The following is a 16,522-nucleotide window of genomic DNA, read 5'->3' as shown; positions in this document are numbered from 1 at the left end:
TGGCACCTGGCCCACATACTCTCTTCTCCCAAGGTCATTCTAGCACCCCATGTGCCTGCGAGCCCCCGCACCCGGGGGAGCCCATTCTCCATGTGTCCATTCAGTTCCATGACTTTCTCCCCGGTCCACTCCACTCCAACCACCCAATACCATGCCACGCTTGGTCCTTGCCATCTCCTAGGATGGTTCAAAACCTCCTGCTCTGGCTACAACCTCTATCTTTCTTGCTTTCTCACCTAGGAGCTCCCACTACACCTGTTCTCTAACTGTGTCAATGTCACTCTCCTTCTCCCACTTCCTGTGTCCCCACAGTCTGACTGATATCTCCAACTCCGTGGAACGATGGCCATCCACTTCCCTCTGGCAACACCCCAATTTCAGAGCAATGGGACTGCCTTTTTTGGGCCTGCTAAGCATCGCTAGGATAAATTCACCCAAAGGGTTCATGGTTCCCAGCTTCAGCTGGGTCCTTAGAGCCACCTGGACACCCCTGGAAGCTTCCCTTGTAAGCTTTCCCTGCCATTGACTGATGTGGGTCTTCCCAGCATCTTCATTCTCCTCAAACCTCAAATCCCTCCATGTCCTGCCTCTTCTTAGCAGATGACTCGCCTCATGCTTCCCCTTTCCTCAACCTTCTCCTTTTAACCTACAAACCTACTTGTCTTTGGGTCTAGTTTGTTTCTTCGGCCTGGAGCACTCATTTCCCCTATTTTGCTTGGAGAATTCATTCTTTGAGATTCAGCTTGTACATTTCTTCCTTGGGGAGCCCCTCTCTAACTGTCCCCTCCCCTCTTCTCCGTGCCTTCATAGCACCCTTTCCTCACATTCCATTCACAACCCCCTGATTATCATCTGTGTGCCATTAGGTGGGGAGCTCCTTGAAGGCAGGGCCACCTTCACGCTCACCACTATATCTCCAGGAGCTGGAGGTGCTGACCCAGTAAATGTTCAATGAATGTTCCTGTATGAGTAGCTCATATTCTTCTACCTTGGTGTTTAGTTACGCCTCCACCAGCCCTCCCTCCCTGTCTTAGTCATCTAGTGCTGCTATAACAGAAATACCACAAGTGGATGGCTTTAACAAAGAAAAGTTTATTATCTCACAGTCCAGTAGGCTAGCAGTCCAAATTCAGGGTGCTGGCTCTAGGGGAAGGCTTTCTTTGTCAGCTCTGGAGGAAGGTTCTTGTAACCGGTTTTCCCTTGGTCTGGGAGCATCTCAGCACAGGAACCTCTGGTCCAAAGGACGCGCTTTGCTCCCAGCACTGCTTTCTGGGTGGTATGAGATCCCCATGTCTGTCTGCTCTCTTCTTTCTTTTATATCTCAAAAGAGACTGGCTTCAGACACTACCTAATCTTGTAGACCTCATCAATATAACTGCCGCTAATCCATCTTATCGCATCATAGTGATGGGATTTACAACATACAGGAAAGTCACATCAGAAGATAAAATGGTAGACAGTCATACAATCATACAAGGGAATCAAGACCTAGCCAAGTTGACAGATATTTTTGGGGGACACAATTCAATCCACGACGCTTCCTATGTCCACATATCCAGATTTTACCCTTTGTTAAAACTCAGCTCAGAGTTCACTACCTTCACAAAGTCTTCTCTGATAACCCTAGAATGAACCAACCCCTGTCCCTCCGATGCTCAAGGTACTGATCTGTATATAGTGGGCTCACGCTATTTCTCATTTTCTATATTATGTTATATTAAACTTTTATCTTAATTATATATATTATAATAAATGTGTCTTATATATACAAGTATATAAAATATTTATTATACGTATATAATACATTATACACACACACACGTATATAAATACACATATATACCAAAAAAAGAAAAATTGTTGTCATCGAGTTGATTCTGACTCGCAGTGACCTTATAGGACAGAGTAAAACTGCCCCATAGAGTTTCCAAGGAGTGGCTGGTGGATTCAAACTGCTGATCTTTTGGTTAGCAGCCAAGCTCTTGACTACTGTGCCATCAGGGCTCTGGTATTGCAGTGGTTAAAGCGCTTGACTGCTAACCAATAGGTTAGTAGTTTGAACCCAATAGCCGCTCTGTGAGAGAAAGATGTGGCAGTCTGCTTTTGTAAAGATCACAGCCTTGGAAAGCCTATGGGGCAGTTCTGCTCTGTTCTATAGGGTTGCTATGAGTTGGAATCAACTTGACAGCAATGGCTTCGGTTAGGGTTTGGGGTATATAGATATATTGCAAGTTCTGAGAAACCCTGGTGGTGTAGTGGTTAAGTGCTATGGCTGCTAACCAAAGGGTTGGCAGTTCAAATCCTTCAGGCGCTCCTTGGAAACTCTATGGGGCAATTCTACCCTGTCCTTTAGGGTTGCTATGAGTCGGAATCGACTCGACGGAACTGGGTTTGGTTTGGTTATGTAAATTCCTTGTGGATAGGATCTCTAGGCATATCCTCTCTGTATTCTCAGCAGTTAGCCTGACGTTTTTTGAGTGGATAAACGGAAATGTAATAATAGACCCTTGCTGGATATTTGTATTCCTATTGCCTCTGTAACAAATTACCACAAACTTGGCTTCAAACAACACAGATTTATTCTCTTACAGTTCTGGAGACCAGAAGTCCAAAATTAGTGTCAATGGGTTAAAGTCAAGGTGTTAGCAGGGCTGTGTTCCTCTGGAGGCTCTACCAGAGAACCCATTTCCTTTTCCAGCTTCTGGAGCGGCTTACATTCCTTAGTTCATGATCCCTTCCTCACACCCCTCTGACCTCTCTTTTCAATCACCACATCTCCTATTTCCTTTTTTTTTTTTTTTGTTAATCGTGCTTTAGATGAAGGTTTACAGAGAAAATTAGTTTCTCATTAAACAATTGATATACATATTGTTTTGTGACATTGGTTGCCAACTCCATGACGTGTCAACACCCTCTCCTTCTCAAGCTCGAGTTCCCCATTTGCATTCGTCTGGCTTTCCTGTCCCTTCCTACCTTCTCGTCCTTGCCCTTGGGCTGGTGTGCCCATTTTGTCTTGTATACATGGTTGAGCTACTGTTTGTTTTCTGGGCGTGTCTAATCTTTGGCTGAAGAGTGAGCCTCAGGAGTGACTTAAATACTTAGTTAAAAGGGTTTCTGGGGACATCTCCTATTTCTGTTTTCAAATCTCCTTCTGTGATTACCCAAGTAATTCAGAATAATCTCCTCATCTCAGGGTCCTTAATTTCACCACATCTGCAAAGTCCCCTTGACCCTTAAAGGTAGTATTCACAGTATGCAGGATGTGGGTCTCTTGGGGGTCATTGTTCAGCTGACCACAGTACTATTTGTTGTGTAGAAATAACGTATAAGGACATTGAGCTTCTTGACTCACTTTTATTTTAATTCCTCCAGAAAAGTTGGAGGATCTCTTTCCTATGGGACGAGGACATGGGAGCTGTACTTCTCAGAGTACACTGCTTATAAAGCTCCCAGACCTTGGTCCTGAAAAGCTGACCCATGAAGACATAAATCACCGGATTCAGACAACTGTTGATGAAAGCGAAGAAGTTGGCAAACTGCAGGCCCAGGTCCGAGAACTCCTCCCAGAAGCAGCCATGGAGAGCCTGCATCCGGAGCAGGAAGTCCAGGAAGGCAAAGAAGTGGTAAGGGGCCCAGCACACCACAAAGGTGATGACAAGCGTGAAGATCAACGCTGTGGTCTTGCCGTCCGTGGGCCCCCCACACAGCGTCCTACGGACCTCTGCCTGCCTGCGCAGGGAGGCCAGGATGTGGTAGTTGTAGAAGACAATGGCAGCCAGTGGCAGGAGGAAACCCAGCACGTTCAACTCCACCATCCTCGCAATGTGCCAGGCCCAGGCCTCATGGGGGAACTGTAGCACGCAGGCTGAGATGTTCAGGCTGGGGACATCGTCAACAGTTCGCAGCAAGAATGTGGGGATGCTCAAGAGGCCCCCCACGGCCCAGATGAGGGCACAGGTAGCCTGGGCCTGTAGTCGCCGCCTCTGCCTCCAGCTGGCCATGGGGTACACCAGGATGCGATAGCGGTCCTGGCTGATGGCCACCATCAAGAAGATGCTGATGAACAAGTTGGCCTTGATGACCCCGTTGACCACGCGGCAAAGAACGACCCCGAAAGGCCAGTTGAACTGGTTCCAGATGTTCTCTGCCCAGAAGGGCAAGCCCAGGACAAACACCAGGTCAGAAGCCGCCAGGTTGGCCAGGTAGATTTCTGCCACATTGAGACGCCACCGAGGCAGGAGAAAGACGGACAGGACAAAGAAGTTTCCCAAAAGGCCGAAGAAGCAGATGGTGATGATGAGTGCTGGCAGCACCCTGTGCAGCAGGTCCCAGGCTCCCTGTGCATTTTCACAAGATGTTATGTTTGGAGGGAAGACCTGACTCTGGTTGGGGGACTGGAACTCCAGAAGGGCCCGGGATGCCATCCACAGTGACCTGAAATGAACAGCACACAGTATAAATCAGGAGCCGACAAACTATGGCTCATGGGCCAAATCCAGTCCACTGCCTGCTTTTGTAAATAAAGTTTTATTGAAACACAGCTGTGCCCATTTGTTTAATGTGTTGTCTATGGCTTCTTTTGATGTTCCTGGGTGGTAAAAATGATTAATATGCTCTGCTGCTAACCAAAAGATTGGAGGCTGGAGTCTACCCAGGGGTGCCTTAGAGCAAAGACCCAGTGATCTACTTCTGAAAAGTCAGCCACTGAAAACCCTATGGAGCACAGTTGTACTCTGACACACGTAAGGTTGCCATGAGTCAGAATTGACTGGCTGGTAACTGGTTCATGGCTGTTTTGTGCTACAACCGCAGAGTTGAGTAGTTGCGACAGATCGTCTGGCCAGCCAAGCTGAAAATCCTTACTATGTGATGCTTTACAGAAAAACTTTGCCGACCCTTGGTATAAAGGAAAGAACCAAAGCTTTGAAACACGAGTTCAGATCCTAGCACAGCCACTCGCTGTGCCCTACTTAGTCTCATTGATGTTTACTCTCCTTTTTTATAGGATTGCAGTGAGCCCTGGCGATATTATCTATGAGTGCTTAGTATAATGCCTGGCATAGAGGAAGTGCCCAGTGGAAAGCTGCAATTAGTCTTATTAACAGCTTAACAAATATTTTAATGAGCACCTTCTTTGTGCCAGCGCTTTGCCAGGTGCCCGAGCTACATGGTGAACCAGACAAACCAGCCCCTGTCCTCATGGTGCTCACAGTCTGAATGGGAGACAGATATGCAACAGTGGTTGATGACCCAGTGCGAATCACACATGGTAACCCCATGCACAACAGAATGAAATGTTGCCCTGTCCTGCACCATTCCCGTGATAGGTTGCAGATTGGACCACTGTGACCCATAGGATTTTTCATTGGCTGATTTTCAGAAATAGGTTGCCAAGCCTTTCTTCCTAGTCTGGAATCTCAACTAAAACCTATTCAGCATCACAGCAACACACAAGTTGCCATTGACAGATGGGTGGCGGCTGCACATGAGCTGTGTTGGTCAAGAATCGAACCATGGTCTCCTGAATGGGAGGCGAGAATTCTACCACTGAACCACCAATGCCCAGAGTACCCATGGAAATGGCTTTTCTACTCTTCTAGAGCAGTGGAACAGTTCAGGGATTACCTGGCACCTGCCATATTAGGAAACTAAGGCACTAAATTCCAGAAGGTTGAGTTTCAAGAGAGTCCAGTTCCTGGCAGTGCGATTCCCATCTGCCTCCAGCCTTGGAGCCTTTGCTACGGGGAGGCTTAAGAAGGAACGAGAAAAGAGAGAAGGGCATTCCTTTTGGAGAATTCAAGAGATCCCACAGGTGTGGAATGCCTTGCTTCCCTCACTTTCTTTCTGTAGGCAGATGTCCCTTGAAATGTGGAGGTGTCCTTGAACATACTGGTGGATGTCCATGTCTCCCCTAATGATGTCTGATCATGGGGGTTTGCTGAAGTGTGGGTGTCTGGGCAGGTGAGGATGGCTCTTGTGGGGGTGGTGGAGGGGGCTCTGGTTCCTGTGTCCTCATGAGAGGTCACACAGTTAGTCGAGAGGTAGGAGCTGCTGGGAGGCTCAGGCACCTGCCATGCCAAAGGACAGCTGTGCCCCAAGAAATGGGGATGAAGTGAGCTGTGATTGGCAGAATAATGGTCCTAAAGATGCCCACATCCTAATCCTGGAACCAGTGAGTGTGTTACTTTATAGAGCAAAAGGGACTTTGCAGATGTGATTAAGTTAAAGATCTTGAATGGTGAGGTTATCCTGCACCATACAGATGGGACCAATGTAACCTCAAGGGTGAAAGAAGGAAGCAGAAAGCGCAGTGTCAGAGAGGGATTTGAAGATGATTCACTGCTGACTTGGAAGATGGAGCAGGGGTCACAAATCAAGGAATGTGGGCGGCCTCTAGAAGCTGGAGAAGGCACGGGAGTGGATTCTGCCCTAGAGCCTTTAGAAGAATGTAGCCCTGCCAATCTTGATGTTAACCTACTCACAGGCGATTTTGCACTTCTCATCTCCAGAGCTGTAAGACAATAAATTTGGGTTGTTTTAAGTCACTTAAACTCATTGCCGTTGAGTTGATTCCGACTCATAGTGACCCTATAGGACAGAGTAGAACTGCCTCATAGGGTTCCCAAGGAGCAGCTGGTGGATTCAAACTGTGGACCTTTTTGTTAGCAGCAGCCTAACGCTTAACTACTGCACCAGCAGGGCTCCTTAAGCCACTTAGTTTGTGGTTGTTATAACAGCAACGGGAAACTAATACAGGAGATGAGGTTACATGCTGCCCAGGAAACCAGAGACCGTCACCTATGCCACCGGCAGAGACCTCTGACTTCAGTTCGAACCTTATTGGGTCAGCAGACACTGCCCCCCATCCCATAGGACCCGGCAGCCACAGCACGCGCCTGCACCCGCCGGGTTTATTTTTAAAAGAATTATCTTCACCAGCTGTTGCTCGTGTTTATAAAGTCGACCAGAGAGGAGAAAGTTTCCTTCTCCAGCTCTTATCTTCACTCTGACATTTGCCTGACACATAGTAGGTGCTCAATACCGAAAACAAAAACCAAACCCATTGTCATCGAGTAGATTCTGACCCATAGACTGCCAGATCTTTCTCCCGCTGAGCCGCTGGGGGGATCAAACCACTGACATTTTGGTTAGCAGCCAAGTGTTTTAACCACTTTTTAGCCACCAGGGCTACTTAGGTGCGAGCCTACTAGAGATGAAGGTTCTGTAATTTCTATCTGATATTTTCTGAATTCTGCACATTTTGACATTGGCATGTGCTATTCAGTAGAGCCCTGGTGGCAAAGTGGGTAAGAGCTTAGACTGCTAACCGTAACCAGCTGCTCCTTGGAAACCCCATGGGGGAGTTCTGCTCTGTCCTATAGGGCCACTACGAGTTGGAATCGATTCGACAGCACACAACAATAATATCCAGGGGAGAGCATGACTTTCTTCAACAAATTAGCCTTCTTCAAATTAGCTCCAGTTTCCTCCGTGGGGTGATGATAAAGGTATTTGAAATATAGAAGCAGATGTTAAAGAATGTCAACATGGTAGCGGGAGATGCTATTTTCAAGCCACAAATAACATGACCAGGTATTGACCCGATGAAATCGTGTCAGCAGCCCTTGGAGACCGCTTTGATTTGTATAACACCTGGATTGTAACCGATCACCATCCAAGCAAGGCTCTGGTGGCCGTATTCAGCCCTGACATGTTCAGACAACCTTGCTAGAAAGAGCTCTGGAGCCTTCACAGGCTGTTCCTAACGCTATCCCTCCTCCTTCTCTTCTGGAAAAACAATGAAAACTCAACTGAAGCAAGCAAAGTCTCTTAAATTAAATTGGAATTATTTCCAATAAACCCTATATTTGCAGACCATTCTGACAGGGATTACATAGAGGGTCTGGGCAGAGCAGGAGAAAAACGTAGAACAAAATTCAAATTCACAAAAAAGACCAAATTTACTGGTCTGGCAGAGACTGCAGGAACCCCCAAGACTACAGCCCCGGGACACGCTGCTAACTCAAAACGGAAGCCACTCCTGAAGTTCGCCTTTCAGCCGTGGACGGGCCTATAACACAAACAAAACACAGGTGAGGAGTGGGCTCCTCGGTTCAATCAGGTATACGGGACCAAACGGGCAACACCTGCCCAAAAGCAAAGACCAGAAGGCAGGAAGGGACAGGAAAACTGGACGAGTGGACCTGGGGTACCCAGGGTGGAAAGGGGAAGAGTGTGGGGATTGTAACCAATGTCTCAAAACGATTTGTGTATATGTTTTTGAAGGAGATGTTAATTTGTGCTGTAAACTTTCACCTAAAGCGCAATAAAATAATAATAATAAAAAATACACTTGCAGAGAAAAACAGCAAATTCTGCCAATACCTATAAGCGTAAAAAGAAGCTTTCTGGTCTTTCTTTTTTAAGAGCCACCAATCTCCTCTTACCTTGTCTTCTCATAAGAGAAAAAGACGGTTGTTCACTTACTCGGAACATGAAACAGCTTGCAACTTCAGCTGGATTTTCTGGTGGCCGGAGCTGCCGTTGGAGGGGTTTTCGGTTCTGGGAGCCCGCTGGGGTGGTGGTGGCAGCCTGAAGTTACATAACCTCCACACCGGTGATGTCACTGGAAGGATTGCAGCAAAAATGAGTTGTTTCAAGGCGGCAGAAGCAGGCTGCAGTTTTGAAAGGAAAACTGTTTCACGCTTTGGGGGTGGTGAGAGGTTAGTCAGCTCCAGTCTCCCTCTTTATCCTGGTGATGACATCCGGGAAGGTCTGCAACTCAGTCCAAGACTTGAACATTGGCACAGGTGCACTAACAGCACCTTTTGGTCCCACTGAGTCCCCACAGCCCTCACCGTGTCTCAGCATACATCAAATGATGACTTTTCGCTGCTCACAGTTGGCTCCTGATGGCTGAGGCTTGGCAGAAGCTTCCCTGGGTGCTGACTTGAATGTTCTTTTTTGAATTTTGATCATGGAGGATAGATACATGGCCAAGAAATCATCAGTGTGGATCCCATTATATAAACAGTGAGTTAGGAATAGCTTGACTCAATTCCACAGTTGAGTAAGATCAGATATACTCGTTCTTAACCTTCCCTGGCAGTTCTGAAATCCTTTTTGATACAGGGCTGCAAGTATCTAGTTGAACTACTTAAGATCTCATATTTCAGGCAGTGTCTTACCTTCCTGGTGCTGCTGTAACAAGAGATTCCGTAACGGGAGGTGGTTTAAAGAACAGAAATATATTGTCTCACAGTTCAGGAGGCTGAAAGTTCAAATCAGGGTCTTGGCCTTACAGATCCCTGGGTGTTCTTTGGTTCCCTGGCTTGTAGATGATGTTCACATGACGTCTGTCTTCTCTCCATGCGTGTCTCTGTGTCTAGTCTGTTTTTTCTATAACTCAGAAGTGATTGGGTTTAGGACCCACCAACGCTGGCATGGCCTCATTACCATAACAAAAGAAAAACTCTATTCCAAACAGGATCACATCCACAGGTACAACGGCCAGGAATTCAACACATTTTTTGGGGACACAATTCAGTCCATAACAGACAATAAGACATTTCTGGCTTTCTTTGAGACCCAGACTACAAGCTCCTTTAACACCACTTACCTGCTATCTTCATTCTAAAAATGAAGATGCTTTCAGCTGCCTCCCTAAGTCAGGAGACGCATCTGCTCCAGGGCTTGACTTCTGGCATTTGGGGAAGTGACTTCCCAGTTCACAGGCCCTGGCCCTCACTCACACCCTGGCCTTGCCTACTTTGTGTTCCATTTGCATCACCTGAGGTCATTTTGACCACATGGCTGGAACAGAAGATGGCTCTTGCTTTCTGAATCTAGCGCCTGTCTGCACCCTACTTTTCTGTTACTGACACCTCAGTGGAGACAAATTGCACTTTCAAATTTTCCAGCAATTTCTCCTTAATATGGCCCCCAGACACTCTGCTAACCCAGAATTGAAACCACCCCCTCAAAGCCCACTTTTCAGACAAAGATTAGACAGGCCTATAAAACAAACGGTAACGCACAAGAGGAATGTGCTTCTTAATTCAGTCAAAATATGTGAGACCAAACGGACAACTCCTGTCCTAAAGCAAGATGAGAAGGCAGGAGGGGAGAGAACTGGGGGTGGAAAGGGAGAGTGTGCTGTCACATTGTGGGGATTGCAACTGTCTTAGCCATCTAGTGCTGCTATAATAGAAATACCACAAGCAGATGGCTTTAACAAAGAGAAATTTATTCTCTCACAGTCTGGTAGGCTACAAGCCCAAGTTCAGGGTGTCAGCTTCGAGGGGGAAGGCTTCTCTGTCAGCTCTGGAGGAAGGTCCTTGTCATCAGTCTTCCCTTGGTCTGGGAGTTTCTCTGCACAGGAACCCCAGATCCAAAGGACTTGCTCTGCACCCAGCACTGCTTTCTTGGTGGTATGAGGTCCCCACTCTCTGCTTGGCTTCCTTTTCCTTTTTATCTCTCGTGAGATAAAAGTTGGGGCTGGCCACACCCCAGGGAAACTCCGTTTACATTGGATCAGGGATGTGGCCTGAGCAAGGCTATTAAATCCCACCACAATCCTCTTTAACCACAGACAGAGGTTATGATTTACAACACATAGGAAAATCACAAAATGGAGGACAACCACACAATACTGGGGATCATGCCTAACCAAGTTGACACATATTTTTGGGGGGATACAGTTCAATCCATGACAGGAACTAATGCCACAAAACAATATGTGTATAAGTTTTTGAATAAGAAATTAACTTGAGCTGTAAACTAAAGCACAGTTAAAAAAAAAAAAGATGAGGGGGGAAAAGTTGAATAAGCTCCAAAAAAAAAAAAAAAAAAAAGTTGAAGCAGGAAAAGAAATTACCATTCAAAGGGTCAGTAGCAGGTGTGAATCTTGTCTTTGGAGAAAGTCTTCTTGGACCAGGAGCTATCTCTCAGTGGGGCTTTTTGGTCACACAGATGATCAACAAATGTTACCTGTTATTTGGGGCACTCTTTAACCAAAAAAACTAATTATTATTATTTTTTTTAACCAGAGAGGAGCCTCTGGGTGGTGTAAACTGTTATCACACCCAGCTGGTAGTTGAAAGGTTGGAGGTTCAAGTTCACCCAGAGGCACCTTGGAAGAAAAGCATGGTGATGTGCTTCCGAAAAGCCATTGAAAACCGTATGGAGTACAGTTCTACTCTGATATACATGGGGTTGCCACGAGTCAGAATCAACTCGAATACAACCGGAGAAAAGCACCAAATCCCAGCCCTTACTACTTAGTATTGTAAGTCAAGGATTTGGCTAGCGGACCTCTGCTTCTCAGAAAGCTGCTCGTTTCCCCACTTCGATAGGAATGTGGACTGGACTGTTTTGAGAAGACCGGATCTTGGGAGATGTGTGCCTTTGTATACTAGTGTTTATTTGCTTGAGGGAGCTTTGAGTCCAGGCTTGGTCAGGAGAAGGATAGGGCATGTCTGATCTCGGCTCACCTAGTGCTGGGGACAGATGGGGCGTGAAGGAGAGCCTGGCCTGAGTGTGATGCGGCTGTCCGGATGGCCCTGCTGTGCCCCCACCGCCCTCCCCACCCCTGTGCCATCCTTGAGTGCTGAGTAAGCCAGACTTCGGGAAGTGACTGGCAGCCTTGCCAAGGCTACGGGGCCCCAGCCTGAGAGGGGAATGGAAAGTTTTAAGAAAATGGATTTTCCGTCTGTCATCACCTGGGACAGGAGGAAGGAAGCAGCCTTGGTTAAGGGGACAGGGGGGCTTCCCTCTGCCTCTGGGTCTGTGAGGAGTGGGAGCCTGACTCCTGCGGGCTGAGGGCAGGGTGAGGAGACCCCAATCTGTGAAGAGAAAACAGGGCCCTGAAACCTGGAGGAGGTGGGAGGGGACTGAGAGAAGCAGTGGTGGGTCAGTGATAGAATTCTCGCCTTCCGTGCAGACTTGGGTTCAATTCCTGGCCAATGCACCTTATGCGTAGCCACCCCCTGTTTGTCAGTAGAGGCTTGTGTGTTGCTCTGTGGCTGTGTGGCTGTACTCTGCTGCTCTGCAGAGTTCGGAGATCACGTGAGATAATGTGCTGAAGTAGCTGGCCCTTAGTAAGCACCCAGTGCTAGCCGGTCCTGATTTTGTCATTTTGCTGTTGCACAAGACAGTGGTGGTGTTAGTACAAGGAAGGGCCACACAAGTTGTCCTCTGTCTTGGCCAGAACCGGAGAGAAGAAACAAGTGTGCATTGCTGGCCAGTGAGTGGGCCATGAAGGGTGACTCAGAGTGGAGAGGCGTCCAGTGAGGCACGAAGCCCCGTCTTTGGAGGTCTTTCAGGGTCAGCTACAAACACCCTGGCCTTTGGTGGACTTGGTGACTGGGCTGTCTGGAAGCGAGGAGCTGAGCCCTGTGGCCTGTTCTTGACCTGGCATGAGAGTCCCTTGGGTTTGTCTGCCCTTTGGGTCTGGGAAAGGATGAGACAAGCAGGGCAGCCCAGGTCCAGACTGCAGAGACTGGGGTATTTAAACCTAGCTCCGCCAGGCCTGTGGCTCACGCGCTTTGCGGGCCTGGGCTGGCTGCAAACATGGTGTGTGACCTTGGGCAGGGCCTCAGTGCCCTCCTTTTGAAACAACCTAGAAAATCCCGTAAAATGGTATATCCTCATCTTCATTAGGAAACATGCTATTGTCAACTAATGTTTCTAACCTTAAGGAGATCCTAAGAGAGCACTCAATCCCTCTTCCACCACTGGGGGAAGGAAGGGGAATGAGTGCACGCTGATGGGCAGTCTCACCAGTGAGCATGTGCTCAAAGCAATTCATTAAAACCGGTCTTAGTGTAATTATCAGGGTGCACTGATAGTTACTCATGCTTGGAATGTGAAAGTTGGCAGCAAAGAAGGATCAGGAGTTGGAAAGAATGGCCTTGGTGATAGAAATGATGCTGGAGATCATGATAGAGTTTTGCAAGACCAACGACTTCTTCATTGCAAATATGTTTTCACCGACATAAACGGTGAGTATACACGTGGACCTTGCCAGACGGAAAACACAGGAATCAAATCGACTACATCTGGGTAATGAGGCTTCTGTCTTGGAAGAAGTACAGCCAGAATGCTCCTTAGAAGCAAGGATGGTGAGACTATGTCTCATGTACTTTGGACATGTTATCAGGAGGGATCAGTCCCTTGAGAAGGACATCATCCTTGGTAAAGTAGAGGGTCAGTGAACAAGAGGAAGACACGTAAAGAGATGGATAGACACAATGGCTGCAACAACGGGTTCAATCATAGCAACAATTGTGAGGACATCGGAGGACGAGGCAGTGTTTTGTTCTGTTGTGCATAGGGTCGCCATGAGTCAGACCTGACTGGATGGCACCTAACGACGGCAACGGCTTCTTCATTGAAAATACCTTTTCTGTCAACATAAACAGTGACTATACACGTGGACCTTGCTGGATGGAATACGCAGGAATCAGATTGACTACATCTGCAGAAAGAGACGATGGAAAAGCTCAATATCATCAGTCAGAACAAGGCCAAGATCTGACTGTGGAACAGACCATCAGTTGCTCATAAGTTTAAGTTGAAGCTGAAGAAAATTAGAACAAGTTCACTAGAGCCAGAGTACGACCTTGAGTATATCCCACCTGAATTTAGAGACCATCTCAAGAATAGATTTGACTCATTGAACACCAACGGCCAAAGATTTTAAACCACACAGTACCCCCTTGTTCTGTCCGAACAACTGCCTCTTGGTCTATGTGCAGGTTCCTCATGAGCACAATTAAGTGTTCTGGAATTCCCTTTTTTGCAATGTTAACCATAATTTGTTATGATTCACACAGCTGAATGCCTTTGCATGGTCAATAAAACACAGGTAAACATCTTTCTGGTGTTGTCTGCTTTCAGCCAGGATCCATCTGACATTAGCAATGACATCCCTCATTCCATGCCCTCTTCTGAATCTGGCTTGAATTTCTGGCAGTTCTCTGTTGATGTATTGTTGCAACCTTTTCTGAATTATCTTCAGCAAAATTTTACTTGCGTGTAATATTAATGATATTGTTTGATTATTTCCGCATTTAGTTGGATCACCTTTCTTTGAAATACACACAAGTATAGATCTCTTCCAGTCAGTTGGCCAGGTAGCTGTCTTTCAAATTCCTTGGCATAGACAAGTGAGCGCTTCCAGGGTTGCATCTGTTGGTTGAAATATCTCAATTGGTATTCCGTCAATTCCTCGGGCCTTGCTTTTCACCAATGCTTCAGTACAACTTGGACTTCTTCCTTCAATACCATCGGATTTTGATCATATGCTACCTCCTGAAATGGTTGAACTTTGACCAAGTCTTTTTGGTACAGTGACGCTTGTAGTCCTTCCATCTTCTTTTGATGCTTCCTTCAGCATTCAATATTTTGTCCATTAAAATCTTTCAGAGTTGCAACTCAAGGCTTAAATTTTTTCTTCAGTTCTTTCAGCTTGAGAAATGCTGAGCAGTTCTTCTCTTTTGGTTTTCTAACTCCAGGTCTTTGCACGTATCATTATAACATTTTGTCTTCTCGAGCCGCCCTTCGAAGTCTTCTCTTCAGTTCTTTTACTTCATTATTTCTTCCATTCGCTTTAGCTACTTGACGTTGAAGAACAATTTTCAGAGTCCCTTCTGACACCCATTTTTATCTTTTCTTTCTTTCCTGTCTTTTTAATGACCTTTTGGCTTTCTTCATGTATGATGTCCTTGATGTCATCCCACAACTTGTTGTCTTCGGTCATTAGTGTTCATTTAATGTATCAAGTCTATTCTTGAGATGGTCTCTAAAATTCAGACGGGATACACTCAAGGTCATATTTTGGTTCTCATGGATTTGTTTTAATTTTCTTCACCTTGAAGTTGAACTTGCTTATGAGCAATTGATGGTCTGTTCTGCAGTTGCCCCTGGCCTTGTTCTGACTGATGATACTGAGCTTTTCCATTGTCTCTTTCCATAGATGTGGTCAATTTGATTCCTGTGTCTTCCATCTGGTGAAGTCCCCATGAATAGCCTCTGTTTATGTTGTTGGAAAAAGTATTTGCAATGAAGAAGTTGTTGGTCTGGCAAAATTCTATCATGTGATCTCTGGCTTTGTTTCTATCACCAAGGCCACATTTTCCAACTACCAAGCCTTCTTTGTTTCTAACTTTCATTTTCCAATCACCGGTAATTATCAATGCATCTTGATTGCATGTTTGATCAATTTCAGACTTCAGAAGTTGGTAAAAATCTTCAATTTCATCATCTTTGGCATTAGTGATTGGTGCATAAATTTGAATAACATTCATATTAACTGATCTTTGGAGGTGTATGGGTATTTTTCTGTCGATGACAGTGTTGTACTTCAGAATAGACCAGAAAAGTTCTTTTTGACGATGAATGTGACACCATTCTACTTCAGTTTGTCTTTCTCAGCATAGTAGATGTCTTAATCATCTAGTGCTGCTATAACAGAAATACCACAAGTGGATGGCTTTAACAAACAGAAATTTATTCTCTCACAGTTTTTGAGGCTAGAAGGCTGAATTCAGGGGCCAGCTCCAGGGGAAGGCTTTCTCTCTTTGTCAGCTCTGGAGAAGGTCCTTGTCGTCAATCTTACCAGGTCAAAGAGCTTCTAAGCACAGGGACCTCGGGTCCAAAGGACGTGCTCTGCTCCTGGCACTGATTTCTTGATGTGTGAGGTCCCCCTATCTCTCTGCTCGCTCTTCTCTTTTATATCTCAGAAGAGATTGGCTCAAGACAAAATTCAGTCTGATAGACTGAGTCCTCCCTCATTAACATAACTGCCGCCTATCCCACCTCATTAACATCATACAGGTAGGATTTACAACACATAGGAAAAGCACATCTGATGACAAAATGGTGGACAATCACACAATACTGGGAATCTTGGCCTAGTCAAATTGATACACATATTTTTGGGGGACAAAATTCAATCCATGACGGTAGACCATATGACTATCTGATTCAAAATGGCTAACACCAGTCCATTTACGCTCACTAATGCCTACAGTATTGATCTTTATGTGTTCTATTTCATTTTTGATGAATTCCAATTTTTCTAGGTTCATATTTTGTATGGATTCCACATGGTGATTCTTAATGGATGTTTGCAGGTGTTTCTTCTCATTTTGAGTTGTGCCACATCGGCAAATGAAGGTCCTGAAAGCTTTACTTCATCCGTGTCATTAAGGTTGACTCTATTTTGAGGAGGCAGCTTTTTCCCAGTTGTATTTTGAGTGCCTTCCGACCTGACAGGCTCATCTTTGGCACTATATTAGACAATGTTCTGCTGCTATTCATAAGGTTTTCACTGGCCAAATTTTTTTCAGAAGTAGGCAGCCAGGTCTTTCTTCCTAGTTTGTCTTAGTCTGGAAGCTCTGTTGAAACCTGTCTACCAAGGATGACCCTGCTGGTATTAGAAATACCAATGGCAAAACTTCCATTATTACAGCAACATGCAAACCACCACAGCACCACAAGCTGACAGGTGCTAATCTTT

The 16,522-nt window shown here is 45.9% G+C and overlaps 2 protein-coding genes across 2 annotated transcripts in view; one reads left to right on the top strand and one right to left on the bottom strand.

Annotated features, from left to right (window-relative positions):
- Nucleotides 1-16,522, top strand: part of LOC126083717 (uncharacterized) — a 55,776-nt gene that overhangs the window by 18,640 nt on the left and 20,614 nt on the right. The gene's annotated exons all lie outside the window — the stretch shown is intronic.
- BDKRB1 (bradykinin receptor B1) lies at nt 1,935-4,499 on the bottom strand. Its single transcript, XM_049897611.1, has one exon. It carries the CDS (start codon nt 4,422-4,424, stop codon nt 3,360-3,362), a length of 1,065 nt encoding a protein of 354 aa, XP_049753568.1. The 5' UTR covers nt 4,425-4,499; the 3' UTR covers nt 1,935-3,359.

Source organism: Elephas maximus, chromosome 10, assembly GCF_024166365.1.
Source record: "Elephas maximus indicus isolate mEleMax1 chromosome 10, mEleMax1 primary haplotype, whole genome shotgun sequence".
Lineage (NCBI taxonomy): Eukaryota > Metazoa > Chordata > Mammalia > Proboscidea > Elephantidae > Elephas > Elephas maximus.
The sequence above is the reverse complement of the archived record's forward strand: the minus strand, read 5'-3'. Positions and strand labels throughout refer to the sequence as shown.